The sequence below is a fragment of the Rhinoderma darwinii genome, chromosome 2 (genome assembly GCF_050947455.1).
Source record: "Rhinoderma darwinii isolate aRhiDar2 chromosome 2, aRhiDar2.hap1, whole genome shotgun sequence".
Lineage (NCBI taxonomy): Eukaryota > Metazoa > Chordata > Amphibia > Anura > Rhinodermatidae > Rhinoderma > Rhinoderma darwinii.
This window is the reverse complement of record NC_134688.1, coordinates 162,993,375-163,016,802: the sequence shown is the minus strand read 5'-3', so window position 1 is coordinate 163,016,802 and position 23,428 is coordinate 162,993,375. Positions and strand designations below refer to the sequence as shown.

Below are 23,428 nucleotides of genomic sequence, written 5' to 3'. Positions count from 1 at the left end.
TTATAATTATTTAGGCTGCATGCACAATTCCGTCGGCCGTTGCACGGCCGCTAATGACTGTTCCGAAGAAACACGGAACGCACACGGATGTCTTCCGTGTGCAGTCCATTGTTTCACAGACCAAATCAATGAAAAGGCAGATACAGTTCTGTCAAAAACGGACAGGAGTAGGACCTGTCCTATTTTTGATGGAACGGCCGCACGGTTCCGTTAAAACAACAAGTGTGAATGGCCCCATTGAAATGAATGTGTCAGGGTGCTATCAGTTAAAACAATGGATAGCACCATGATGAAAAAAACCTGAAATGGGCATGAGGCCTTAAAATGGATATCTGAGCTTTATAAAAAATTCTAATTCTATCTCCCAAAAAAATAATACTCGCCTTCTAACCTCCATTGGCTCCAGCACCGCAAGTCTGCGGTCACCTGCTGGACTCTGTTTACAATGACTGGAGCTGCCACTATTTGTACCGGCATGTGACTGCTCCAGCTAATCACTGGCCATAGTGGTCATGTGCTATGCTTGTTGGGAGTGGCTTGAAATGGTCACGTGACCGTACGGCGGGTGACCGTGCAACAGTGTCGCTGGAGAGGCTGAGAAATACGTGTTTTAGTTTTGGGGGTTTTTTTTGTCTAATATTTTACCATCCACTTGTCAATCTCTTTTCTATTTCTAGAAACTTGACTTTTCGGGAATTGAATCAGAGACAAAACCCTTTGAGGAGAAATTTGGGAAAAGGATATTAGTAAAGTGCAATGATTTGTCTTTCAATCTTCAATGTTGTGTGGCAGAAAACGAAGAGGGGCCAACAACAAATGTAGGTATTTGTTTTGTCATTGTCATTTTTTTTTCTAAATATTAATTTATTCTACTTCTTTGCTTAACGTGGACCTGTGACTTTTGTGACATTCCGTGTCTGAAAGGGTATTGAACCCACAAAGCTGCTGATCCGCTCGGCTCAGACTATGTAATCATGTGATCCCAGGACCCTCAGAAGGTGTTCAGAATTTAACCAATCACAGGTCGCATTCAGACACCACTTGTCCAGGGCTGAATATTGCATGAATACAGTGATCAGGAGCTCCCTAACAGAGCAACACTTTTATAAATCCTGGGATCTTGAGACGACCAGAGAAAATGATTCAGAGGGGTGACTCCCCGGTTTTATAGAACATATGTATGACTGCTTTTAATAACATACTGTAGTATATGATGTCATTAAGCAGGCGCGAATATGTTGTTTGCTGATTAACCCAGTTAATGTAATAAACCCTAGCAGTATAGGATTTGACATGTTGTTATATTGTTTTTTTTCCCCCAACAGTAGATGTCAAGACACCGGGGGGATTTATTAACACTAGCATTTTATACGCTAGTCTTAATTTAAAAAACACTGGTGTAAGATGTGCCTAATATTAAGAGGTGCACGCCTCTGAACAAGGTGCATCTCTAGACCATTGGTGCGCCAGAAAAATCAAATCTATGCTAAATAGGACTGCCCTCTCCGCTAAACCTCAACCACTTTTTTAAAGTGTCAGAGGTGGCGTAACAATTGAAAAATCCCAAGTTCTTGCACAACTTGCAAATTTTCTATGCTAGGAAACGGCCGTAGAGCTGATAATAGATTTCCCCCATAGTCTGCCCCTTGTAATCAGGTCCCGTCTAAAGCAGTTTTTTTATTTTCATTTATTTTCAATTTATAGGATTACAAAAATAAAAATAGCATGACATTTTTATATGGAAAGAATCTTTGACCAACCCATTATTTCATAAGGTGTAGCATCGTTTTTTGCCAAATGTGTTTCTTGCAAGTGAATTATTGCAAGAAGGTAGCAGGAAATTAGGTTCAAGACTACTAACCTTTTCAGTATATCAATAAGAACTTGGATGTTCCAGGACAAAACCTTAAGTATCATAATTTACACATTGACCCATTATAGCCCTGTATTCGTCCTTCGTTAGAGATTGTAACCATGGATTCCACCCAGCCAAAAAATAAGCCCGCTGATTTTGCTTTATTGTATATCCACCTCTCTCCAAATATTATAAGATTAAGAAAATTCTTCCAGATTGCATATGATGGAATATTATTTGACAAACCGAGTCGTAGATACAAAGCTTTTGCCACGAAGAGGGCCTTAGTAATAGATTTATTTTTATAAACAGAGGTCCTCCATTCATAGCGATCACCGAGTATACACAGGACTGGATAGATCCGGATGTCCAACCTATATATACCTTCTAACTTATCGATCACTTCCTTCCAGTACATATACATTTTAGGACATTTCGAAAGCATATGGTATAAATCAGCATTGTTCTCAAAACATTTTGGACATTTATCTGTAGTTCTTCTTTTAATTTTAAATTAAGATGGTGTTGCGTGTAATCTGTGTATCGTAAACCAATGTGAAAGATTCCAAGACACGTTAAAAGCCGGTTTTATACACCCCAAAATTTTTATACATTTTCGGTGATGCTTTTTATTTGCATTTATGGGGGACAAAAAAAGCAATGGCCAGATGTTATTTAAAAGTCCATAGTAAAATTTGAGAATGCCTACATATGTTTTTGTTTTTTTGGGCCAGTGGTATTTTTATTAAAACGCAGAATACTCTAGGTAAGGCCGGATTCACACGAGCGTGTTCTGTCCGTGATATACGTTCCGTATGTCGGCCGCGTTTCCCTGGCCATACACACTTCAGGGAGCCGGGCTCCTAGCATCATAGTTATCTATGACGCTAGGAGTCCCTGCCTCGCTGCAGGACAACTGTCCCGTACTGTAATCATGTTTTCAGTACGGGGCAGTAGTTCCACGGAGAGGCAGGGACTCCTAGCATCGTACATAACTATGATGCTAGGAGCCCGGCTCCCTGAAGTGTGTTCGGTCCGGGAAATGCTGTTGACATACGGACCGTATATCACGGACAGACTCACAGCTGTTCTGACCTCTCCATGCTTCTTTGTACATATTGTAGCTGCTTGCGGAGGCATAGTTTTAACATAATTGGGGAGATTCAGAAAGAATCCGTTAAAAAAATGTCTAACAGAAAAACGGTCTTCATTGCCCATAGCAACCAATCGGCTTTATGTTCTTTGGCTGGATTCACACGTTGCAAATGTTCATCGCAGGTTTTACCCTTTGCAATGCAAAATTGTGAGATTTGTGTCAACTCCACATCAAAATCTGCAACGTGTAAACTCAGCCTAAGGCGTTATTCAAGCGAACGTTGTATACGTCCATGTGCTGTCCGTTAAAAAAAACAAAACGGACAGCACACGTACCTATGCAATTCAATGTGGCTATTCAGACATCCATGGTTTTTCATGCAGCGTGTTTCCGTTGCGTGAAACTCACTGCATGTCCTTTTGTGGTCCGTTTTTTGCGAACCACGACGCCCATTGAAGTCTATGGGTGCGTGAAAAGCAGTTGCTAAAGAAATGTTGAGGAAGAAATAAAAAATGTACACCAACACTGACATAAAAACTGATGCCACACGGAACAAACTATGATGGCACACGGAACTGAAATGCATTAAATACAGTCCGTTTTTTGCGGATGCAAAACGGACATGCTCGTCTGAATAAGGCCTAATAGTGCTCTCGAAAAAAGAATGCTACGTTTGGTTGCTCTTGGCAGTAGAGTTTTTCTGTTAGGCAGTTTTCATGGATCCTCTCCAATGTATATTACAAATTGTTAGCACTTGATGTGCTGACACTTTGTATACTACTAGTACGGTACCCCTGTAAGTGAACCGCCCTGCATGGAGTTGTCTTCTTTTGGTTGATTTTTCTTGTGATAAGTTTTTCGGTATTCTTCATTTCTGCCTTACAAGAGTTTTGGGTATTGCGTGTTTTTTTTTTTTTGCATTCAGTTTAAAGCCAACTGTATATGAATGTGTCCTACAGCCAAATTCTGGGAATTTGTATGAGTATCTATGGCAGTCTGTTCTATCTTTTAGCATTCTAACCTGGCGTGTTCACTGCAGTGTCTCCTCCAACAGTAGACGTCAGATCAGCGTCCCCATGAGGACACCATACATCTATTATGAAGGAGGTTTTTGCTCGCTAGAGCAGAAAAATTTGAGACCCGTTCACTTATTTTTGCACTGTTCAGAATGGATCTGCCTGGCCAGACATGGAGGGTTATTAGTGAAGTGGCTGTTTATCTCCCGGGTTGCTGACATACATTGTATGTGATTTGCGCTAGTGCTGGTATCTTTATATAGCCACTGTAATAACTTCTGAAGAGCTGCCGCTGCTCTGTGGTTGGTACTATTGTGTGTAAGCATTTTCCCTTGCACAGTGTATAACCTGTTTCTTGCAGACTCATCTGCTTGGGTTTTAAAAATTATGCTTGACTAAGCGACAACATAGGAAATGCTTTAATTATAAACTGGCTATCCTTTATATAACCTTCCAATATTTCAAGGTTAGCCGTAAGCTGGAAATGATATTGAGCAGAGTTTTTATTGTTCTGTTGTAATGCCAAAAACTGTACATCTGTATAAGGTACTACTGATTCTTGGAAAGAAACATTTGGTACGACCTCCTAGATCTCGCTGCTGGTAAGCCAAATGCACACAATTCCCCTTGGCAAATCGGCGGCGTAATACAGTACAAGAAAAGTAAATGAACCGAGGAAATTTCATCTACACGTTCCAAATTTTTTCTGTATGAAAATTGACATGCAATTCGCATTTTAAAATCCATCAATTTAATAAAATCAATTTATCTTGTGTTTCCGCCTCAGAATTGTATCTGACAAGTTGTTTTTTTAAAAAACAAAACAAAAAACGCACCTAATTCCACTTCAAAATGTAAAAACCGCACCTAAAAGTGCAACAAAAATCAGGTGCGGGTTTTACCTGCGGAATTAGCCGAGCTTACCTGCGGTCTTGATGCAGATTTTCTGCACCAAATTATGCAACGTGTGGATGTAGCCTTATAGCCCAAAAATTCATTTGAAATTCTCTGCTCCAGAGCTGAAACTTCCTAGCATTTCTTGTTTGTACTCTAGGAAACTATAATTTCTAGAATTGAGGTTCATGATGTATCCAAAATACCAACTGAGCATGGACAGAGTTGATCATTTGTCCGGTCATAGAGGGAAGCAATATAATTTTACAGAACTTGTTATTCTATGTTGATTTTAATTTATAAGAACATCATACGTGTACAGTATATGTTGGGGCCGGTCAACTCTTAGGACCTAGTGTAGGTAGCCAATGCTCCAAGAAACTTGCTATTGGCGCTTTACGTTTTTTGGGTTGTTTTTATTGCGAACACTACCTACTAAAAAATATGTATTTGGCGCCTCCAGTGTTTCAGGTGTCTAATTTCTATGAATTATCGTTCCAAATACATTGCATTACTTGTCTTGCATGGGTCCTGAGTTACAGCCTGTATTATACTTCGCTAGTACAGTTAGTGTTTCCTACCTCAGATTGCGAGAAGCGTTGTGTCTGCCTGGTGGACTACGCTTAGCACAAGATCAGGCTCTATACAGACGTTGAGGCAGCAGGGAGTGCTAGCAGATTTTGGCTCTGGAGCCAAGTGAATTATGAATGCAGCTCTGGACTAGAATACAAGCTGTAACTCGAGATCAGGAAAAGATAAGCTACTTTACTATGGTTCTTCTCCTAGAAGTCTGTTTTTAAGTCATTTTAATATTTGTAAATGTTTTTTTCTTTTATAAAAGCTGTGTATTGTTGCATAAGGTTTGAAACTAAGCAATGAATAAAAAATAAGTCTCTGAATTTCATTTATTACTGTTTTGACATTTTTATTTTTTTTCCTGCTCAGGTGGAACCATTCTTTGTCACACTCTCCCTGTTTGACATCAAAACCAACAAAAAGATCTCTGCAGACTTTCCTGTGGACTTGAACCATGCCTCTGTGAGGCAAATGATTCCTCTTCCGTCTCAGCAGCTTCTAAATGGCAGCGGGGACTTTGGATGCAGAATTTTAGGGTCTGTGCAGGAGTCCATGCTGCAGTACCCCAAACAGGTATCCATTAGTCTGTTTTTGGGTTATGTAATTTTCCGTCAAAATTGAAATGATTTTGAGTAATTCAGCTTTGAGACGTATTCATAACGGATAAAGAAATGGTAATGCAGCCTAAGAAGTTTCTAAATAATTGAAGCATCTTTGCATTTCCAATGCTGTGTAGAGCGGAGTGCTCCTTTTTAGAAAGTACATTTGTTGCTCAGTAAAGTGCTGTATGATCTAACGTAATACGTGATGGAAATGCTCGGCGGGAGGAAACCGCTTTCATCTTGTAATGTTTTCATTTAGTATGAATGCTATAGGTTGTTTTACCTCTTAATACCTCTTACATATTGTGTCGACTATAATCTTTCTACCATTTGTTCCCCGCTGCTCTGATATGAATCTGGAGTATGAAGTGTTTATTCTATAGTACAATGCATCTGAAATGAAATCAGAGATGTATTATCCATTATCCCCATTGTATGCGCCCCTTCACCTGTTTCCAGGGGAGATGCAGCATTTTGACATCAAACATGATTGAATCTGCTTTTGAAATGGAGCTTTACAAGTTCTCCCACTCCTACTGTGAACTCCTATTTGTGGAGGATGTTCACGTCAATGTCCAAATAATACAGGGAAGTCACAGCCGATTATCATAGAATGATAGCGGCTGAAAGGGAAGTGGGGATCAGATAAGGATCGTATCCAGACTTCTATGTCCTTGTGTCTGGATACAAATATTCCCTGTGTGGCTCGTGGTTTATACACCATTGTTTTGAATACGTCTTTTTGTACCTTTTTATAGTCGAAAAAATGTTTTCCTAAAATATAGCATATTGGCTACTGCTAAATTTTTTCAGCCTCAACAGTCCAAATGACTAAAAAGCTATGACAGATTCAGTTTTTGCCATATGAGAACTGACACACTATCCATTTGTGTCACTCTGCTGGCCTTGGCTCCACTCCTCACAACGGGACATTGCCCTGCACCCACGGAGGCCTGGAGACAGTAGGCTAGGAGGGCAAGCAGGTTGAATGGCCACAGTGACCGTATATAACTTGCTGCTATGATAAGAATCACAAGGTAACTCAATAAAAGACCTATACGGTACTCATTCCTGCCTGCAGTGCTTTATGCAGGATCGGTCATTGGCACATAAGCGATAAAATCACCCCCCCCCCCTCCCATCCTACTGCTTTGTGGCTTCCTTATCAGACCAGTCATCTATTAAAAAAGCTGCTGCTCTTTATCTTGTTGGTAGAGGTTATTCTGTACCTGCTCTATTCGAAAAAAAGATCCAATATCGAAAAGATCCAATAGATTAAATGTAATAACAAACCTAACAATGTCTTAGTCAAGTATTGTAGCACACGTCACAGCACAGTAGCAATGATATAAACTATTACAATTTCTGTGCAAATGTGAAAGTTGCGGGTTTTAATGGTTATAACATTTTTTATCATTCAGGGTATATTTTCTGTAACGTGTCCCCATCCTGACATCTTCCTTGTGGCGAGGATAGAAAAGGTCCTTCAAGGCAGCATTACTCATTGTGCAGAACCTTACATGAAGAGCTCGGACTCTGCCAAGGTAGGTTCTGATGCTAAACAATGTATGGGGCCATTAGAAGTTTCTGATTAAAAACATCTACTTCAAAATAGAAATAAGTCATTTTATATTATGTTAAGATTCTAGATACTCCACCCTGATTTAACTTTGTCAGTTCAGACTGATGTTAACGATCAAAACAATTACAGTATTTCTCTCTCTCTGTGTATGTATGTATGTATATATATATATATATATATATATATATATATATATATACATATACGTGTGTGTGTATATGTATGTATATGTATGTATGTGTATATGTATGTATATGTATATATATATATATATATATATATATATATATATATATATATATATATATATATATATATATATATATATATATATATATATATATACACACACACACACACACACATTCTTGATGTCATTTTGCGGTCCGTAAATAGGAACAGGTGTTACAAACTGTTCGTTTTTTTTATAAACTTCCAAAAAAACATAACGGTTTTGCAATATGCTATTATTCAGAAATCTGCCTCTGTCCCCATCCTACCGATGTAAAATGTTTTTTATTCATTGACAGCAAGCCATATTGAAAATGGTGAGGATTTGAAACATTAAGTTACAGTGCTGTGAGAGTATTTACCCCTCACTTGATTTTCTTCTATTTTTGCTAGTTTGTCACGTTTTAAGCGTACCTATCTTTTCAGGCGACTTTCAGAATAAGCTGTCATGTATGTGTATGAGGAATAACACCATTTCTGGCCATTATATGACTTGTATTCTGCATTATTTAGCAGTTCTGCCCTTTGCAGTCTCTATTTAATTCTCTCAGTTCTCTGAGTTAGTGTGTGGAGCCTAACTGCTATTATGTCTTCTATACACTACACATAGAAATAGGGAAGAGGAGAATATATAATATAAAATCAGCATGGACAACATCATACAGCAGTAGTGAGCGGTGTAGCTGAGACTCCGGCTCTGGAGTGAGAGAACACTTACTAGAAGCTGCAACAGCACCTTTGTGTTTCGCTCTACCTCCCTCTCACTGTTTCTGCTCACTCCTCCCCTCTTTATAGACTTCTATGGACAGCTGACTTCTATGGACAGCTGACTTCTATGGACAGCTGACTTCTATGGACAGCTGACTTCTATGGACAGCTGACTTCTATGGACAGCTGACTTCTATGGACAGCTGACTTCTATGGACAGCTGACTTCTATGGACAGCTGACTTCTATGGACAGCTGACTTCTATGGACAGCTGTAACCTGATCCTTCAGTGAGCTGATGGTCCATCTTGTCTTGAGGAGATGAAAAAGCTGTAAATTCAGAGTGCGTGAACAGTTAGGAAGGGGAGAGGAGGGTCTGATAAGTGGAGAAAGAGACATTTTTCTCTAATAAGATATATTACAAAGTTGCTTATTTTTGATTGTACTATTAATTTATGCCGAGTTTGTTTAAAAATTTGGTGACTATCCAAATAACTAATATATTTTTTTTTCTCTAATTGAGGCAATTGAGGCCCACAGTTCTTTAGATGTTTGTCTGGGTTGTTTTTTGACCTCCTTATTGAGTCGTTGATGCGATCTTGGTGAAATTTTGGTGAACTGGCCACTCCTAGGAGGGTTCACCCCACAGGTTTTCTTTAATGGCTGTCACTGTAGTTGACTGGAGTCCCAGAGCCTTCGCAATGGCTTTGTAACCCTTTCCAGACTGGCAGATTTCAATCACTTGGTATTGCATTTGTATTTGAATCTTTTTACAGTGTGGCATCATGAAATCATCATTTAAAAACTGCATTTTGTGTTTACTCGGGTTATCTTTGTCTAATATTAAAATTAGTTTCATCTGAAAGAATCAAGTGCAAAAATAGAAGAAATTAGGAAGAGGCAAATACTTTCACAGCACTGTTCATACAAGGAAAGCTGTCAATCACAGTATTTGGGTGGGTGACGCTGGACAGGCAGCATTTACAGGTCTCGTAACACTAAAATAAGGTATAAGATCATATAAAACTATATTTCGCTAAGCTTAAGTCTCCTATGCTGGTCTATCCTACAGATACAACCGTAGAGAAAACGTGACCGATCTGCTTTTAAAGCTTTTATTTAAATTTAAACTAGAAAACCTTGTCAAGTCAAGATCGCGCATGCTTCTTTATAGTTAGTCAGTGACGGCAGGATTTAATGGTTGCCACAACAATCCAAGATCTTCATACTATTCAAGGTGGATAAAAAGCCGGTTATAATAGTGTGATCAGAAAAAAAGCAAATCTAGTTTGGGTTCACCCGTTTATCCGTGGTCACGGTCACTAAAGATTTTAAAATGTAATTTTAGAAAAAAATACTTTGTTTAAAATGTGGCATACAGGACATAGACAGAAGGCCATATCTTCTCTATCTAAGCGATATACTGAAATAAATGGGCTTTCTTTTACCACGGTCTCCATGTCCTCCTACTTGACAAACATTGTGAAAGATTGTTGCTCCGTATGATGTGGGATAATGCTTAAAATCATGACGAAAAAAAACTGCAGACCGGTCTTCTAAAGGGAGATGTGCATAATACACAAGTTCAGGGCTTTCTTCTCAAACTTCCAGTATGGAACCGTTAGAGCATGTCTTTCATGAATCATCCTCAATCGCTTTCATGCTGATCTGTAACATGTACAAAAATGATGTCCACATTTCCAAACATCTGCACAATGGGCACACCTGTAAACACTATGCATGGCCAGAAAACCTAAAGCCATGAATGTTGCGCGTGCAGATGGAAACTATTATCACAGATCAATGTCCTTCTTTCTTCATTGAATGGTGCACTACTCTTTTCCAGATAAAGGAAAGATCTTTATTGAAATACAACTTGTTTATATTGCTCAATAAACGGATGATCAGATTTAATATGCACTTTATAGTAATGCTGGCAGTCTGTGCCCTCTAACCATTTGATAGTAGGGTCCATACGAACGTACAGAGCGAGTGAGACCGTTATCTAGTTGATCATTCAATTCTTGTATCTCCCTTTACATGAGATGTACCCGCTAAGATTCCAGCTTAGGTTACCCCAATCCTCTTAGGACCGCTCCTCTGTCTAGACGTAGCAGCTCTAGCAAAAACGGGGGCTAAGCATCAAGGATCGTAACGATTTTCTCCATTTTACAATGGATATTAAAGGAGTTTTCCCTCTGCACACTTTTACCATAAATGTCTCATCGATGGGCATTTAACTGCTGTGACCCGGCTGATCCTGAGAACCTCAACGATCAGACGTTTTTGACGTGTCCAAATAATATCCCATAAGTGCGTAGAGGACTAAGGCTGGGTCTACACGGGACGGAAATGCTGCAGTTTTTCGGTGTGGAAAATCTGCAGCAGATGACAGAAGCGGCCATGTGGATGAGAGCTGAACAAATGTCATCCAGATGCTGCTGAAGATTTTCCACACGGAAATAAGAGCATGCTGCGGAATTTCACATCCACAGTCTGCTCCTTCTATTGCAGCTGCTTACAGCGGATTTCAGTTTTTTTCAATGTGGAAAGGGGGGGGGGGGGGAAATCTGCTGGAAATCCACAGCAAAATGTTTACGTAGCACATGCAGATTTTGCAGTGGAAAACGCGCTGGGTGTGTGGGTGACCTAGGGTGAATTCACATGAGGCAGATTTGTTGCAGAAATTTTGTGACTGAAAATTCATTCCGTACATGTTATTGGGTTGGTTTCTGCAGCAGGTGCATGGATTTCTGCAAGACTCATTCAGATGAATGGGACAGTCGCAGAAATTTCTCCAACAAATCTGCCACATGTCAATTCACACTTAAGATATCCAGGAAGTGAATTTTTTTTATTAAAGGCTGCAAATTAAATAAATAAAACAAAAAAGCAATACTTGCCTAACCTCAGCGAGCCAGTGCTGTCGCTCCGGCGGCGGTCCCGGTGCTTGTTTAGATGCACGTAGCAGGGCTCTGCGGCCATATGTTGTATTTCTGCCATTATGTCAGAAATATAATTAGTCACCGCAGAGCCCTCTGATTGGCTGCATCAATTACATGCTACGTGCTTGTAAACAAGCTCCGGGACTGCTGCCGGAGCGACAGCGCTGGATCGCTAGGGGCAAGGATAGGTAAGTATTGTTTTTTTGTTATATTTATTTTATCTGCAGCACCTAAGAACATTTTTTCACTTTACCAGATAACCCCTTTAAGGTGGTGGACTCCTAGCAAACTTACTTTTTGATCCTTTTTTGTCTGGACTCCCCCTCGCACAGGCCTATCTAAGGCTTCGTTCACATCTGCGTCAGTGTTCCATTTGTGGGTTCCGCAGGACCTTTCCGTCAGGGGAAACCAAACTGAAACAAATGGCTTTCTGTTTGCATTATTATTGATATCAATGGTAACGCATCCGTTGCAAATAGCTTCCGTTTGTTACCGTTCTGTAAGGTTTCCATTGTTTAGACAGAATCAATAGCGTAGTCTGCTGCGCTATTGATTCCGTCAACACAACGGCAACTTTACAGAACGGTGACAAACTAAAACCATTTGTAACGGATGCGTTACCATTTAAATCAATGGTAACGCAAGCGGAAAGCTATGTTTTCCGTTTGGTTTCCGTTCATGGGTTCCCCTGACAGAAAGGTCTGATGGGACTCGTGAACGGAACGCAGATGTGAACAAAGCCTAACCCTCCGCTGCCAAAATCCTGTGGATTAAACACAAGCGTTTTTCCTCCCCCATGAGATTGCTTGAAGGGAAAGTTGTTCTTTGTAAAAACCCTTTGTATTTGGAATTGTCTACGTATTTGTGGATTCATTATTGATGGTGTTCAAGCATTTATAGATGTTCCTGCGGTAGCTTTACATTCTGTGATGCCGGTGGCAAGTCCACTCTTAAATGGTCTATTTTTATCCATTTGATTTCCAGGTACTGCTGCTATAGAACTGCTGGTATTCATCCTGTGCCGCAGTAGACGGGTTGCTTTTTGCCCCTGTTAATATTTTACCTGTATCTGATATTATAATGATACCTTAGTGAATATTGTCGTTTTAGTTCTTGATTATTTGAGATCGTATCTATTCTTTGGTAGATTTAGGAAGGCTTATGTCTGCAGGTACATAAACCGAATACAGGCTTCCCTGAACAGTCTGCAATTTGCTGACCTATTCACCTGCAATGATGTTCTCAACACCCCCCAACCTTTTTTATTATTTTTACCCCTAAAATAGTTTACCCTCCTGAAGAACCTCTAGACCTATCCCATCCTTACTGTAAAAGTGACAGCTTTTTTTTTTCCCTAAGGGGCTCTTGTCAAAACTTCTTAAATAATAACTTTTGCTATATCAGAGACATATCTGAGGTTTTAATCACTGGGGGCCAGGAGCTGAGACCTTTACCGTCACTCAAACAAAGGTTCAGAAGCGCTCTGCACTTTCAGCTGTGGTCAGCGCTCCTTGTTAGGCTGTAGACGGCTCGCATAGATCATCTATGAACCCTTCTTCAGGCTGACCAGGATCGCTGATCACTTATTTCAGAGACGGTGGGAGTCCATTGAAAAGCACACTACCATTACTACTGCTACATTTCTATTAATACAGTTTTTTTCACATAAACCTTTTATAGGTGGCACAGAAAGTTTTGAAGAATGCCAAACAGGCATGCAGCAGGCTTGGACAGTACAGAATGCCATTTGCCTGGGCAGCAAGGTGAGATGCGGACGAGAATGTGTTTTCATTAACACGAAGTAGGCCTCATGGACACCGTGTTTTTGCATCCGCAAAAATACAGATGACTTGCAGGCCTATTCATTTCTATGGGCCCATGCATATAACCGTGGTTTCCACGGTCTTTGCTTTGGCCGGACCGCAAAAAAAAAATAGGACAAGTCATTATACGGTCCGTATTTGCGGTGCTGGCTAATTGAAATCAATGTGTGCACGGTCCGTGAATGTCGGACGGCCCGCTGATGACACTCCGCGGCCGCCCGTGCTGTAATCATTGACCGTGCACACGGCTACGGCTGTGTGCATGAGGCCTTACAGATACTACACAGCTGTACAATGCTGGAGGACTCTCGTGCATGGGTCCTACTTAATAGGACTCCTGCATGTGAATCCTTAGGTGTCGTATGGTTGGCACTTTTTAAAGGACCACTAAATATAAAATCCAAACCAAGAAAAAACAACAAATTAAACCTGACATTTTGTCCTTATTTTTCTTGCTCCTGATTTCTTCGATGTCACAATTTCAGAAAATAAAATAGAAAAGCTGTGTATACTAATCTTGGGATACAGCTTTTTTTTCTCTCTATCCCCCCACCCCCTACTTGTTCACGCAAACCAAGAAGTTTGAGGTTGGGACTGGGTTTAGGCTGTATACTTTTGTGTACGAAGAGAGCACGGCCATTTTGTTGGTAGGAATCCCCTAGTTATCAGTCATAGTAACAGTAGTTCACACAGTACAGTATCTCACGGACATTCAGTGGTATATTAGAAGGTATTTTTGTGGCAGAAGCAATCATACCAACTGCTCATACAATATACAAGTGTTTACACAGCCAATTGTGGCCTCCATTATAGTTCTACAAGGGGAGCCACCCATCTTTCCAAAGCTTCTGAAAGGCAATTTGCCTAATTATGTCATGAATATTCCCTCTTTCCTATACAGTTCCACAAAGGTTGTTACCCAAAATGCCAAGTCTGCCTAGTTATGTATTGATAGACACCCAACTCTCTTATCTTAGCGTTACTAGTCAGATTTGCTTTTCAGGAGCCTGGAAAAGCTGGGTCTGAATCACTTTGAAGCTGCAATGAACACATCTGCCTAGTTTTGCAGTGATATTGCTGTATATGTGTGTGTATGTGTGTGTATATATATATATATATATATATATATCTCCCCACTGTAACATCCCTTCCTGTAGTATTTGTCTTAGTTGATTACTCTTATTTTCCTAGGCCTCTGTTCAGAGATACATCTGGGACCCTGGACAAAAATGGAAGATTTTCTCCAATTTATAAACAGGACAGCAACAAACTTTCAAATGAGGACATGCTTAAATTGCTTGCTGATTTTAGAAAGTAAGTGTGTTGTAGTCCTACATCAATTATGGTGTGTAAGAGGGGTCCAAGCCATAGGCTTCTACGTGGGCTTGTAACTTGTACCTTGTTTCTTTACTGTATATGAGGCAAAAAAAGGGCCATATATACTGAAAATGGAATCCGTTTTCAGTTATTAGTACAGAACAGGCCACAACGTACAGTGATGTGAAGAAAAAAATTATTCTAAAAGCTTTTTTTTAAAATCTTAATTCAATCAGTATATAAAGATAAGTATATGCAAGTGAACAAAATAAATAATGAGTTGTTGACCTTGCAATAGTTTATTTAACCAAAAATGATCAGCAGTTCCTTGGTGGATTTACTACTGTGTTCAGGGTCATTGTCATATTGCAAGGTTCTTTTTCTGAGCTTTAATTCCTTGGCGACGTGACGTAACTGTACGCCACAGGCTCCATGGGGGGAGTATGGAGCAACCTCTCAGGCTGAGCCTGGTCCATACTCAGCAGTTGTCGGCTTTGTTACAGCCGACACCTCACTGCAACGGCCTGGGATCGGCGATAACTTAAATGCCAGACGTTTAACCACTTAGATGCCATAGTCAATCGCGTTCGCTGTGTGGGGCAGCCCCCTCAGTCAACACATTGTCCTCCCATGATGCAATTGCAGGGTGCCAATGATTGTCATGGCAGCCAGGGGGCCTAACGAAGGCCCCCGTGTCTTCTGTCTTTCTGCTCCTAAACCGTCAAATACATGCAAAATATAAAAAAATGATCAAAAGTTTAAAAAAACTACCTTTTTTTTTTCCCCCCCTAAAGTTATAGAAAGAATAAAAAAAAAGTAAATAATTGGTATTGCCGCATCTGTAAAAGTCTGAACTATCTCACATTTTAACCTGCCGGATGACCTCCATAAGAAAAAAATGGAATTTAATATTTTTTTTTTTACAATACCTAGATTGCGGTTTTTCCCTTCCCAAAGTTATTAAAAAGTTGTATGTACCCCAATTACTTTCTAAAAGTAGTACATCATAAGAAAAATGTTTAATAAATTTGGAAAGGCCGTAATCGTGTTGGCCTGCAGAACAAAGTTTAACATATCTATTTTATTGCACAGTGAAAAACCTTAACAACAAAACCCAAACAATGGAGGGATCAGTTTTCTTCCAATTTCATACCAAAAAGATTTTTTTTTTCCCAGTTTCGCAGGATATTCTATTGTACTATACTTTAAATGGTGACTTAAAATTAAAACTCATCCTGCAAAAGACAAGTCCGCATACATTCCTCGAAGGAAAACTAAAAAAGCTCTGGCTTTTGGAAGGTGGGAAAGAAATGCCAAAAATAAAAAAGTGGCGGCAAGGGGGTAATCTTTAGAAGAATGGCCTTACATTATCCCCGAGCACCCTCTAGTACAATGAAGAATTTACAGTGGATTGCATGATGGGGAGCTGTGCAGGCCCCGATACAGCAAAGCAGCCCCAAACACTGACCTTTCCAACAGCGGACTCCAGACTCTTCTGGTCTAATGATGCTTTTCGTATTAGTTGTAAAAGGTGGCACTTGCTCATTTCTGCTTCTGATACCATGATACCGCCATGATAAGCTATATTGAATTATTTTTATAGCATTACATTTTATAATTGTTGTCGCATTTGGTCATTTCTAGATTAGATTTGTGAACTAGAGTTCCGTGTAATAAATTTAATATGAAAAACGAAAGTATTTCCGTTGCTTTGGACATATATTTGAATGTTCGTGACTATTCTTGGTGGTTTTCGTTCAAACCCATAAGCATAGTGACTATATAAATGCAGGAACTTTGTATATGTTACAATATTAATAAGCTGACCTATAATGTACTGTCAATATGCAAGTGGATGCCTCATCTAAATATAGAATAATAGGCTGCTGGATACGTAATGTATTCTGAAATTAAAAAAAAGTACTCATTCTGTGTTAATGGGGTAATGTGACCATTATTATTGGATAACCAAGTAAATTATTTTAAGGGTTTGTAAGTTTTCTTTGTATATCCGAACTGTAAGGACTCTTTCACGGGACAGAAATGCTGTGGACTTCCATGCGGAAAATCTGCAGTGGGTGAGGTTTGAACAAATCTCATCCACTTGCTGCAGAACATTTCCCACCCGGATATAATCGTGTGCTGCAAATTTCTAAATCTTACCAATGCGTTAATACAGCGCACCGATGTCGTCCGAGTGCTGTCCGTGATTTTCACGCACCCATCGACTTCAATGGGCGACTAGGTGCGTGAAAACGCATCAATAAAGGACATGCAGCAAGTTTCATGCATGTCTGAATAGCGCCAGTGAAATCAAAGGGTCCGTGTGCTTTGGGTTATTCCAACGCACAGCACACTTACTAGGAACTTTTTGTGCGGTAAATCCGCTGCATAATGTAGTATCAGCAATTTAAATGAGATTTCAAGAAATCTCATCTACACGTTGCAGATTTGACCTGTGGTGTGACTTTTAAAACCGCAGCATGTCAATTTATCTTGCGTTTCCACTTGCGAATTATATCTGACTAGTTTTATAAAAACTCATGGAAATCCACATCATAAAAAAGCATCAAAATGTAAAAACCGCACTAATAGGTGCGTATTTTACCTGCAGAATTACCTGCGGTTTTGATGCAGATTTTTAGCACTAAATCCTGCAACGTGTGCATGTAGCTTTAAAGTGCTCTCAGTTTGTAATATATATTGTATCAAACAGAATTCAGTCCTCTGGGTGAGGTTTTGGGTTTGTGCTATGTTTGCTATGTTTACATATGCATGTTCATATAGCATCCCTTGTGGACGCCCTGCATACATAAAGATTAATGTATGCCTTTTTATATAAGATATTTGGATGTAAATGCCAAAATTACCAGGCACAGGCATGCAGCCATAATCCACAAAATCTAATTCTGGCCATACACACTGAATGTTTCGCTAACCGCTTTTTCCCTCAATTCTCCATTAACAATCACACTCTTCTGAAAACACGTGTTTATTTCAATAGCTAGAGGGGGGCCAACATATTCTGCTGCACTGTACAGGGCTTATCACATCGGTTCCCATCCCCTTTTGGGCTCACAATCTAAATTCCGAATTAACCTATCGGTACGTTTTTGGAGTGTGGGAGAACATACAAACCCCATGCAGATGTCCTAGTTTGAATTCAAACCCACAACCCCAGGCCAGGCAACAGTGCTAACCACTGGGCCAACATTCCCAATTCTCCTTTCCCTCAATGGTAGTTATTGGGGCTGCGCTTTTGCTTCCGGTAAAAGCACGGACACCCTGACGGAAACTCGACAGAACCCATTAAACTGTTTGTTCCGTCTGGCAGTGATGGTGTCCGTAATACAACGGAAAAAGCGTTTCCGGCATTTTCATTGTTCTGCTCCTATGAAGAAGCAGAACAAAGAAACACAAACGTAGGTGTGAATCCGGGCCATGTATGGCCAGCTGTAAGGAACGGAAAACATTTTTATATTTTTTATCTTACAAACTCAGAATGCTTTTTAGCACTTTGTAAGGTTAATTTTATAAAACCCTACAAAAAAATATTGTCCTTTAGAATTATCTGATCAGTTAAATACTGCCAAATGATAATTTTACCTAGCATCGGTAACTATTTCATGTCATTTCATTATTGTATGATGGTCATCTAAGCTATTGTATCAAGGCGCAACCTGTATAAATTGATGTCGACGGCCTGAAGCCTGACTTTCTTGTTGGGCGTTTTCAGGGTGGAAAAACATCTGGCCATCAAATGATAAAAAAATCAAGGGCATATGTGTAAGAGATGAAAGAAATGTAGCAATAAAGCTAAATATACATGAGCGCTGAGGGAGACGTGCCATAAAATGTTCCTGTTTCTTCTAAAATTTGACATCCTAGTTCCAGCTGAGAATGTGCTTCTGTCTTGCGCACCTCTTCTTATTTAGACTTCCAGCAGCCTGAACACCGTCTGTTGTAAAATATTCCTGAATAAAGATTACAGCAAATAAAAACTGAAGCAGGTAGTGGATAGAAAATAAAAAACGTAATCTGATTCCTCTGGTTTTCTTAGCACTAGCTCTGAGACATCCACCCCTCTGTGCTAAACCAAATGAAACTATATTGTCAATTTATTGTGTTATTTGGCATAAACCTAATACAATCTTCTTCTTGTAGACCTGAAAAGTTGGCCAAACTTCCTGTAATTTTAGGAAATCTAGACATCCATATTGACAACGTTTCTCCAGATTTTCCAAGTAAGTTCCTTATTCTCTGGTAAAATGTTATTATGTAAATTTTTGGGCAATTCTTCCGTTTTTTTTTTTTATTATTCTCTTTTTCCATTGTATTGCAGATTATGTGAACTCCTCATACATTCCCATGAAGCAGTTTGAGAACAATGCCGACACGGTGGTAACATTTGAAGTAGAGGAGTTTGTTCCTTGCATTCCCAAATACACACAACCATTCACCATCTACAATAACCATCTATATGTTTATCCCAAGCATTTGAAATATGATGGCCAAAAGGCATTTGCAAAGGTAATTGTTGTTTTGGTTGGCATTTGATAATATAACACTGGTGCCCTTGTTTATTAGGTTATGTTCACACATAACGTATTTGTTGCAGATTTTTAATTGCGAAATCCGCAAAAGTACAATACAATGGTTTTAAAAAAAAACCCTATTCACAAGCAGGGTAAAGAAATACTTAGTGTGCAATGCAAAAGATTAGATCTGCTGCCAAATCCGCATGTAACATGCCAATTTTATCGCAGGATTTTATTCTGGTTCCATCGCTTAGTTATATGCTATTTGTGAATTTAGCCTTATATATTTAGAATGTAATGTTCAGCAGTAGATAACTGGTAATACGTGAAAGTAAGGATGCACAAGCTTACTTGGGTCAAGATTGCCCATTTTTTTTTTTTTTAAGGGACACAATAAAAATGTAAAGGGATTATTTTGGTTTTTCAAATTGTTTTCCCATTCAAATAAATGAGACCGTGCTGCAATACCTTGCATAGCCGCTACCAATGTAACGGCATGTGCAAGTACGAAGAGAAATTAAATTGAAAACAATGAAGATACTGCAGCGCTTGTGTACGTGCAGCTCTTTCAAACAGCCAGTTGACTTGGGTGCTATCCATTTTAAAATCCCGGATAACCTCTTTAACATGTATATTATAAAGTTTAAGATGATCTGTCACCAGGTTTCACAATACAAACTGCATACATTATTTAATAGTTCTCTTGATCTTAGACCTGATGAGACTGGTTTACTTCCTATAAAGATTTATGCCAGAATGGCTGTATGATCATTTTACAAAGTTTTCCTGTCTGATATTGAAATGAGCATTTTATGATTCGCATGAATGGATGTAATCTCAATCTCCTCCCACCTAAAACTAGCAAGCTCCTCTGTGTCCCTCCACCATGCTGAAATCTCACACATGCCCAGTACAAACTGCAGTTTTTCTGCCTCTGCAGTGAGAGCCTGTCTTACAACAGCATTTAGTGTGGAATTACAGCTTCTTACTCCATCTGCTGCTTTCTTTTACTGCAGAGCCAGGAAGACTGCAGCTTGTACTGAGCATGTGCGAGATTTTAGCATAGTGCAGGGTAGGAGGGACACTGATTGTCAGCTCTAGGTGGTGGGAGATTTAGATTACATCATCCATATACTTGGTCTTATGCATATACTTGGCCTCATAAAATACTTATTTTAATATCAGACAGGAAAGCCTTTGAGAAAGGAGTTTACAGCCATTCTTAGGTTTCGTTCACATCTGCGTCATGGCTCCATTCCGATGTTCCGCTATTGATTACGTCAAAACAACGGAACACTTGCATTACAGAGACAAACGGAAACCATTGGCACCGGATCCGTCACCATTGAAATCAATGGTGATGGAAACGGAAACCTATGGTTTCTGTTGGTGTCAGTCAAGGTCCTGTTCTGACGGAAAGCTCAGACGGTACGTGACCCTGGCGCAGATGTGAATGAAGCCTAAGAAGGAAAGTAAGTAAGTACAGCAGGTCTTTAGGTTTAAGATCTATATAATATTTGATGCAGTTTGTATTGTGAAATCTTTGGACAGATCCTTTTTAAAACACAATTGGTGCTCAGGTAAATGCACTATTCTGGGCTTCTGAGCAGGACCAGATCTAGATGGTGCAATGTCATCACATAGCAACCTGACATCATGCTGCACAGTACAGAATCATACCTTACTGCAAGCTGGTGATTCCATGTGGCTGCAAAGCAATGGGGACATTGTAGCACTGCCTTTATTATCACTTGGTATTATAGATCCGTGAAGCATAAACTACAAAGAGACTGTTGCAGCACAAGCATACGCTTTAAGTTCTGGTGGCAAACATCCCCCATGTAGGCTAAGCCTAAATGCTCCTGGCACAGCTATGTCAAGTCCTTGTCTCTGCCCTGTCATCATAGTTATCATCCATGACTTGATTGCACCCTTATACATGGCACGCAGAAAACTATCACGGGTCACACGTGGCACCTTGGTCTCATGATGCATGTGTGAGTTAAAGGAACATATTATTTAGCAATGCTGTTTTTTTTTTTTATCTCTAGTTATAGAGTGGATAATTTAATAAGTGGATGCTTTCTTGGAATTAGAAATAACTATGCCTCTCACGACTATTGACTGTTCATCTTTAAGTGGGTGTATTTCTCTTCCTGTGGTCGGTATGGACACAGTGGGCACTTTAAACTTTTATTGATGCTATTTCTTCCCCTTTCTTTCCTCTAATTTTAGCAGGGAAGTGAGAAGTGTCTGATAATAACTATACAACTGCATTTAAAATGACTTTGGTAGACCCATTCAATTAAGCAGGCTTATTTATTCTTTTAGGCACGAAATATAGCGGTATCGATTGAATTCAGAGAGTCTGATGATGAAGAGGCACAGCCATTAAAGGTTTGTTGCACATTTTTATTCTACATATTTTTGTTTAACTCAAAGTATATATTCACATTTGAACACTATTTTACAGTTTATATAAAGATATAGGCCCACATTTATTATGCATTTCACTCCAGGTTTTGTTGCAAAATTTTACATTTGTAGTAAAATGTGCTAATTTTCTTGTTGCTCGCCAAATTTGTAAAGTGATGAGAAGAGTCCACATTTGTATCAAGCATAGATTTGATTTTCTGACTGACAATCTTGCGTCCGTTTTTGTAACAGATTTATTAAGAAATCACTTCAACTATTTCCTTGACTTAGACTGGAGTAAGATACAGTAGATTTAGTAAATGTGGACCATGATCTACATAAAAAGTTTTTATCTTGTAAATAAATCGTATTACTTTATACCAGAGTTTCCCAACCTTATTGGACTCGAGGCACCCCATGAAAAAAAAAATTCCTCAGGGCACCCCTATCAAAAATTGTTTAGAGAAAGCGAAAAAAGGCTAAAGAGATGGCTAAAAAAAAGCACTACACCCTTAGGGTATGTTTACACAGTGTTTTTTTAAGGCAGAGAATATCTGCCTCAAAATTCCTTCAGGAATTTCGAGGCAGATTTTGAATTGACAGCGTTATTTGAAGGTTTTTTTTTGCGTTTTTTTTTTGCCTAAGTTTTTTTAAGTTGTTGAAGATAATGCAAAAGATGCAGGCAAAAAAGCACTCCAAACAAGTGCCGCAGATTTTTTTTTTGCCTCATATTAATATCAATTGGAGTTCAGAGGTGGAGACCACTTGAAGACCAGTTGCCACCGCTGTGAACAGGGTTTCCACTCCAGGAGAAGCCCCTGACGTCTCTGACCATTTATGGATAGTGACGTCAGGGGCTACTCCTGGAACCAAATCACCGGCCTCCGCGCTGGCAATGTTGTAGCTGGGGATTCCGCTTCAGGAGTTGCCCCTGATGTCACTGTCCACTCCATCCAGGAGCGGAATCCCCGGGGAGGGGAGCTACAGTGGCGCTACGTACAGGAAGAGGGGGTGAAGGATGCCATCTACGGAGGTGGGGGTGCTAGTTACAAGGGGCTGCAGAAAAATCTCCTCACATGCACTTCACGCTGTGAGGAGAAGAGAGAGCACGGCCATGGCCGTGGTTCAGAGGAGTGTCTGGCTGGTTGGGAACCACTGCTTTATACTAAGGGTATGTTCACACGTCCTATTTTCAGCCGTTTTTCGGGGCCGAAATATCGGAAGCAGGACGCCTCCAAACATCTGCCCATTGATTTCAATGGGAAAAATGGACGCGTAAAAAAACGGCCGCGAAAAAGAAGTGCAGGTCACTTCTTAAGACGTTTTTCATAGAGTTTTTAGAAATATATATATTTTGAAACATTGTTTCATGCACAGGCAGGGATTTGTGGGACATGTCTCGCAATGGTATGTGGTGTCCTTATGAATGCCTCGCTTAGTGCAACCACGGCATTTTTTGGCGGGGTGCTTCTGTTTTTTTTTCAGTGGGGGGATTTCTGTGGGGAAATACTGTCCGGGAATTATCCTGCTGACGGAAGAACCAGATGAACTGTCCTCTCCTACCTGGTCATCAAATATCAGGGCCTTGATAAATTTTTCCTGAAATTGCAGGAACGTATCCCCACTGCCAGCGTATCTGTAGAGGACAAAGGCGTTGTATAAAGCCATCTGTGTAACATGCACGGACAGCTTTTTTTACCATACCTTGGTCTTGCGCATGGCGCTGTATGGTTTTATAACAGGTCAACACCAAAATGGTTTGGGAACTTGAGTGGTGGATCCGCGTACAAGGACAAGGCTGCCTCTGCTGTCATGAATGCTGGTCAGTATA

At 39.8% G+C, this 23,428-nt stretch overlaps 1 protein-coding gene across 17 annotated transcripts in view; it reads left to right on the top strand.

Moving 5' to 3' along the window:
* The window catches only part of DOCK9 (dedicator of cytokinesis 9), a 225,879-nt gene that overhangs the window by 132,460 nt on the left and 69,991 nt on the right, over positions 1-23,428 (top strand). For all 17 annotated transcript variants that reach the window (XM_075852428.1, XM_075852430.1, XM_075852421.1 and 14 more), the window contains exons 11-18: positions 678-818; positions 5,807-6,010; positions 7,461-7,583; positions 13,185-13,267; positions 14,519-14,641; positions 18,809-18,888; positions 18,987-19,174; positions 21,514-21,579. In XM_075852428.1, coding sequence (XP_075708543.1) covers positions 678-818; positions 5,807-6,010; positions 7,461-7,583; positions 13,185-13,267; positions 14,519-14,641; positions 18,809-18,888; positions 18,987-19,174; positions 21,514-21,579 — 1,008 coding nt within the window. The remainder of the gene's footprint in view (positions 1-677; positions 819-5,806; positions 6,011-7,460; positions 7,584-13,184; positions 13,268-14,518; positions 14,642-18,808; positions 18,889-18,986; positions 19,175-21,513; positions 21,580-23,428) is intronic.